The sequence below is a fragment of the Scyliorhinus canicula genome, chromosome 6 (assembly GCF_902713615.1).
Source record: "Scyliorhinus canicula chromosome 6, sScyCan1.1, whole genome shotgun sequence".
NCBI classification, from domain to species: domain Eukaryota; kingdom Metazoa; phylum Chordata; class Chondrichthyes; order Carcharhiniformes; family Scyliorhinidae; genus Scyliorhinus; species Scyliorhinus canicula.
Genome location: NC_052151.1, coordinates 210,409,593 through 210,416,767, shown reverse-complemented (window position 1 = coordinate 210,416,767; position 7,175 = coordinate 210,409,593). Strand labels below are relative to the sequence as shown.

The following is a 7,175-nucleotide window of genomic DNA, read 5'->3' as shown; positions in this document are numbered from 1 at the left end:
TGGTTCAATTAAATCCCGATGCCTCAACGTACATTACCTCAACAGAGAATTGTCACAGATGTCGTAATCTGTGTGTTAAACTTTTCAGAAAAAAAACAATTTGAATAATTTTGCAATGTCAGTATCTCCATGGAGATCCTGGAGTGTATAAAGTTAGAGCAAAGGGAATATATCACCCAGACTTTAATACAGAACACAGTCGACTGCTGGAAGGGACAGATTGAATTGGCGCAAAAATGCATCGACCAATTCAATGGGTCAGAAAAATATTTTATCCAATTCTTGCAATTGTTGGTGTGCCAGGTAAGTACCACAGACACATTTTGTTAATTAAGCCCGTGTATGCGGTGCTTGTGCTATTATTCTGTGGATGAATTCTTATTATGGTAACTTTGGTCGAATTATTACAGTTATACACTCGCACTTCAATAATATGAATGCAATACATTTTGGGAATTCTCCGTGTGGTTATATTCTGCTGCATCTACTGCTCCAGGTTACAATTGTTGCATTCAGTGTAATGTTATGTCCCGTTGAATCAAATAGCGAAGCAGGAAACCAATGAGAAGAACATCGTAGCTATGAGAAGAAGGCATTAGTAGGTTCCCTGTCGCTGTAGAATTCTACTGAATGAGGTGACTAAATGTAGCGGATCACCAAACCACAGTGCATGTGTCTTATTCTGTATCAGTTTTTGTCAATCTAAAATTTCACCCAGATTACTAACTTGGACTCAGCGCATGAAAACAATGATATGCGTTTCATTGGATATCTGACATTGTACAATTGTATTCAGTGCTTGACACCGTCTTACACTTACTCCAAGTAGAGTTAATTACAGCACTTTCTGGTCCTGATCAATGTCGTTCCGAAAGGTAGTGTTGAGCGCATTGGGTTATGTGCAGTCTTTTTATAAATAATCAATCAGAATATCACAAAAAAAACACTGATAACTATAATTAATTAAAACTCAAGTTACAGGTTTCACAGCAGGGAAATACGTCCGGAAATGGTTTCAATGTGTCTTCAGGATCGATCCGAGCTCCTCTGACCTCCATTCCATTCTCACACAAGTAAAAACTTTGCTTCTTCTGAAATGTTTTTCATCCCAACTACCCCAATCAGTAGCATATCCACATTCTCACCACTTTCCGAATAAAACATTCTCTCTTGATCAATTTTGCGGATTTATGTGGATTTTAGCCTCATATTTCTGTAATTCAGAATTGGACACATGCACAGAGTCTCAGGTAACCTCTCCATATTTCCATTCTCAAACCTCTTTGGAATTGTAAAGACCACCATTAGCTCTCACATCAGCCTTCTCTATGCAAGGCGCATATTTCCCGTTAATTCTCGCCTCATCGTTCTGTTATTTTGTTCAGACAGACGATGTGTCCGTGTGTCACATTCTCAACAATTTGTATTGTGATGGGAAGCACGTTGAGTGACTTTAATTGCAGGTCCGTAAAAATAATTCAGTCTGTCTTCTTGTGAACCAGCAGCAATGAACTCCGGTGCTTTGAAAACATTTACATTTACAGCGATAGGTTTGCAGGCGTACTTCTTTCGAAGTGTAATAACTAATGCATCTGTTACCACGTACCACTGTCACTCTCAATGATCCGAGATGAATGTCATCTCTCTGTCTGATGAACTGCCACTGATCTGGGGGTTGGTGTCCGAGTCGAGGGAGGGATTTAAAGGTGAATTTGAATGCCAACTGAAATCATGGTTGAAATTTGTTAACCTCTGACATTTATAACTCACCATTATTGAATATCAAATTCCACGCTGTGTATACTCAGAAAATGAGTTTTTTGTCACGAAGTTTGCTTCCCTTTCCATACAGTTAACGGAGTCGCAATCGTGATCCTGTCCCATGGAAATATTGGCCTCTCCACCTGCACCACTCGATACTTGGTGGCAATGGCGATGGCGGATCTACTGGTCATTATCACTGAGGTTATTTTCAACCGAATCAATAGTTATTATTTTCCAATAAGTCTCCTCAGAATCACCCCTGTGTGCAGTGTTATCCATGTCCTGAACCGTGCGGCCCTAGACTGTTCTGTTTGGTTTACCGTCGCTTTCACTTTTGATCGATTTGTCGCCATTTGCTGGCTGAAGCTGAAATCGAAATATTGCAGCAAGAGAACAGCGGCGGTGATACTGGCATCAACCGGCATTTTGCTCTGTTTAAAAAATATTCCCATCTATTTCAGATTTAAACCCAAGTATATCGTCTACAATGTACCATTCTACTGTTCTAACAAACCAAGCTATTTTACTGACCCGAGATGGATTGGTTTTAGAAAGTTTGAGAAGATACTAACCCCATTGATACCATTCGGGTTAATTCTGTTGCTTAATGCTCTGACAGTCAATCACATTTTAGTGACCAGTCGAGTTCGTAAAACACTGAGGGGTCAGAGCAAGACAGAGAATCACCATGACCCAGAGATGGAGAGCAGAAAGAAGTCTATTGTTTTACTTTTCAGCATATCCGGCAGCTTCATACTCCTGTGGTTGGTGTACATTTTATATATTTTTGATGCAGCAAGCGGATTAGATGACGATGATTTTTATACCTTTGAGAACATCGCTTATATGCTGCGGAATTTAAGTTGCTGCACAAACACATTTATTTATGTGACAACTCAGTCCAAATTCAGAGAGGGTTTGAAGAAGGCGGTGAAATATCCGTTTGCATCAATTATTAAATTAATTAATAAAGACAAAAATGGAAAGCAGCTCAAAGATCCAGAGTTGTGGAGCAAGAGGTGACTGCTGAAGGACTAAAAGAAAAGGTCAGTAGGATTAAAAACATCAAAGTGTGTTCAGGGGAAGAGGAACAGAGTGACAGAGGATCAGTAGATTAGCAGCAGGTATGTCAAACACCGAGCAGCAGTGAGTCCGGAGGAAGTCAGACACTCAGGGGACCTGAAATAAAGGAGCCAAAGTGATCTGACACAGTGTTGAGCAGTGGTCCAAACACAAAGGAAGATTTCAGATCACCTGCGGTAACCCTGCAGCAGAGTCACAGACAGCAGAGGGCAGAGGGACGATGGCGACAGATGACATGTGGATTCGCGGTTATACGTTAACAGGAGTATCCAGGGGGGCGAGGAAGCAGAAACAAAGGATGAGAGATGATCTTTGGGATAGTGTGCATAATGGGGCCAGGAGGATAATCAGAAAACTCCCCAAACGGACAGGAGGTAAAACAGCGAACACGGTCTCCCCAACTCCTCCTCTGGCTCCATTCCCATCTCCTGATACCTTCTCAACATCCAAGAAAAATCGTTCGTACAAAGACAAAAGTGTGAAACTGAATAAAGCTTGCTTGGGCAAAATATTACTTTAATTTTTTTGTCTCCGTCCTTCTTCCCACCCGTCTGTCCGTCCATCTATTCATCCTTCCGCCCCTCCCTCTTTCTGCCCATTCCACCCTCCGTCTGTCCCTCCGTCCATTTCTCCCTCCCTCTCTCCCTCCCTCTGCCTGTCCCTCCCAGTCATGCAGGACACCTCTGGGCTGGATGGCATTGGTCTCATTATCTGAGGGACGATGCAAATGCATCAGAAACAGTTTGGAGACATTTCACTGGCAGAATAAAAGGACTGGGCGAATTGTCTGATGAGGAAAACTGGGCGAAGTTAGGTTTGCATCCAGTAGAGTTTCAAAGACTGAAGGACGACTTGATGGAATATTTTAAGATCCTGAGGGGTATTTACTGGGTGGATTTGGAAAGGATGTTTCCTCTTGTGGGAGAATCTGCAACTAGAGGCCAATGTTTGAAAATAAGTGAGTCGGACTGTTCCATCCTTCCAGTGAATCATGGATCAACTGATTTGAACCTGACCCTACATTCTTGCCATTCCCCTTGAAAATCAAGGATGTATCCAGCTCAGCCTTAAAAGACCACCTCTATTGCATTTAGAGGATGAGAGTTGAAAGACTCAAATCCAAATGAGCTACACCTTAGATTTAAACAGTAACCCGAGATCCAAATTCTCTGACAAGAGGAAACGTCCTCTCTATATCCACTCTGTCAACAAACCTCTGGATCTTAAAAAGATTTGATCAAGGCGGCTCTTACTCTTCTAAACTCTAATGGGTAGAAACCTAACAACTCAAAGCTTTCCTCATCAGACACCCACTCATTCCTGTTATTAGTCCAGTAAAGCTTCCCTGAACTGCATCTAATGAATTTTCATTTTTCGTGAAATACGGAGCCAAATACCGTGCACTCCAAAGTCAGTCTCACCGATGCCTTCCGCAAGTGGAGTATAACATCCTGGCTTTTGGAAACAACTGCCTCCCAACAGGCAATCGCATTCTGTTACATTCCTCATAACTTCCTGTACACATATACTAATCTTTTGTGATTCATGCACTAGGACACACAGCTCCCTCCGCATCTCAGTGTTCTGCAATCTCTGACCAATTAGATGGCTTAATTTTTATTTGTCTTTAAAAATGGAAAACTGTTTTTCTTCCACATTGCACCCATCTGCCAGAACTTTGCCCACTCACTTTACCCAACCATGACTGTCTGCAGCCTCCTTATGTCCTCTTCTGAAATTACTTCCTTACCTACATTTCTGTGGTTAGCAAATTTCACAAAAGTACCTTCAGTCCCTTCATCCAAGTCCGTCAAAAGAAACTCTAAAAATTACCAGCGCTGATCCCTGTGCACATTACCAGTCACATTCTGCCAATCAGAAAATGATCCATTTATGTAAAATCTCTATTTCCTGTTGGGCAATCAATCTTCTATCCACGATGAAAGGTTACTTCGTCATGAGTTTCTATATTCCACAATAACCTTTAAAGAACACCTCATCAAATTCCTTCCAAGAATCTCAGTGCAGTACAGTTCCTCTCTATCCACAGCACATTGTTCCATAAAAGAAGCAATAAGCTGTTTAAATGCGATTTCTCTTTCACAAAACCGTACTGATGGTGCCTGACTGTCTCGATTATTTCTATGTGCCATGCGATAACATATTAAACAATAGTTTAGAATCTGTTCCCTCTGATTTCTTTTGAGTTACCTGATCTGCAGTTTCCTGTCTTCTGTGTCCCGACATTTCTGAATAGAGGCGTTATATTTTTTATCTTCCAATCTAATGGAAACTTCCCCTCATTTAAGGGATTTTGTAAAATTAACAGCAATGCATCAACTATCTCACTGGTCATTTCTCTCCATCATTTCGTATGTAGTGCATTTGGGTCCCAGGATGTGTCTGCCCGCAGACACAACAATGTTCTCAATTCCACTTCCCTGGTGAGAGTTCTTTTTCTGAGTCCCCAATCTATGGACTGAATTAGTCAATTGATTTGTTAGTGCTGGGGTAGATCTGGAGTATTACTAAACAAATAAAGACAGCGGAAGTTTTTTGTCATCAGGACCTTTCACAAGAATACCTGTAAGGACGCATCAAACAATTTGTACAGAAAGAGAAGATAATACTGATTGGTTGCGCAGTTTTCTCATGGCACTCCGTCACCAATGCTCAAGAAACTAGAATCAAAGCTTTGCCCCTTGTAAATCTCGAATATCTTTGCTGCCCACCTCCTAACGCAGCCCCCCCCCCCCCCCCCCCATATCAGCGGCAGGACCTGGCTGCGTGGTAAGGTCCGCAGTCCAAGTGGGAGGTGAGAGATCCGGGGCTGGGAGTGATGGGCAATGAGAGGTAATGGTTTCCCTGAGCCTTTGTTGTTGGCTGTGCACCGTCCCCATGCCTCCCCCTGGAATACATTTCCAATTACGCTGTGCGTAAATCCTCCCTATCTCTTTCACGTTCCCGAGCCCTACAGAAATAAATGGCGTTGGAAGGTCTTCCAGACCATATAATTCTTTCGAGTTGTATGAGCTCCTCTAGTCCCCACAGCCCTGCCTACCTCCGCAACACCGTCCAGCACCTATAATCCTACATTTATTTGCCATCTCCTCCTGATGCTATCACACTCCATTCCTTTGTAACCGACTGCATTCCCGACAATTTCCTCGTCTCTGCAAACTGCTGGATCCCTAAATATCCTATCTTATTTTTAGCGTCGTCCCAACCACTTCTATCTCTGTGATATCTTCCAACTCCTCCAACTCTCCCTGTATCTGTAAAGTCGTCAAGGCCCTACCACTCTCCCTGAATCTGCATAACCTCCTGCAACCCTTTAAATCTTCCTTTATCTGTAGGCCCTCCTCTAGCCTCTCCACTCTTTCTGTATCTTTCTAACCTCCGCTGCTCACCACAAGTCTCACACTCTCTGTACCCTTCCGAGTCCTGACAACCATCCAGTATATCTGTGCATCGCCATTATGCCTCCCCATATCATCATTACTAATCGCTCCACCATTGGAGGGCATTCCTGCAGCAGTTTGACAGACAAGCCCTGGGATTCCATCTGCAACAACCTCAACCCCTTCCTTGCTGTCATATAGTGAGCATCATAACATCCTTCTCTCCACCATAACACGTCCTTACAATCGGTATAAAGATTATACTGTTTATAATTTTCCTGAGGAGTCTTAAAATGTTTTACTGCAAGAAATTAATCCAATCAATATTCGCTGTTATCAACTAAAACCGTCTGTACCTCCTATCTCTCTCTCTCTTCCTGTCTCCCATTATCTCTGACACTTGTGTATCTTTCTGATGCGTTCATTCTCCCGCTACCATTCACTTCCCATCTCTTTCTCACCTGTCCATTTTGTGTCTCACATTCCACACGATTCTTTCCATCTGTTTTCCATGCAGCCACATTTCCACTCGTCTTACCTTCAGGTTTCACTGCCTGTTTTTCACCTGAGGAACGAGCTGCGTTCCGAAAGCTCGTGTTTGAATCAAACCTGTTGGACTATAACCTGGTGTTGTAAGACTTCTTACTGTGCTTTTTAAAACACATGTTCTCTCTTTCTCTTTCTCGTATATCTTTATTTTCTCTGATTCTTCACCTCTGTCCGTCTGCCCATATCTCGATTCTCTTTCTCTAGTTCTCTGTTCTGTTTTCTCTCCCTTCATTTCTCTCCTCCCCCTCCCTGTTTACTCCCTCTCTTTCTCTCCTTTGACTCCTCTCTCAATCTGCCTCGATCACACTTTTCCTTTCAATTTGTATCCGTCCCTCTTCAGTTCTACCTTTGCAATTGACTGTATTTCTCGTTTACTCA

General features: G+C 42.5%; 1 protein-coding gene across 1 annotated transcript; it reads left to right on the top strand.

Annotated features, from left to right (window-relative positions):
- Positions 1–236: 236 nt before the first annotated feature.
- LOC119968007 (probable G-protein coupled receptor 139) lies at positions 237–2,787 on the top strand. Its single transcript, XM_038801109.1, has 2 exons — positions 237–303; positions 1,853–2,787. Exons 1-2 carry the CDS (start codon positions 237–239, stop codon positions 2,785–2,787), a joined length of 1,002 nt encoding a protein of 333 aa, XP_038657037.1.
- Positions 2,788–7,175: the final 4,388 nt, after the last annotated feature.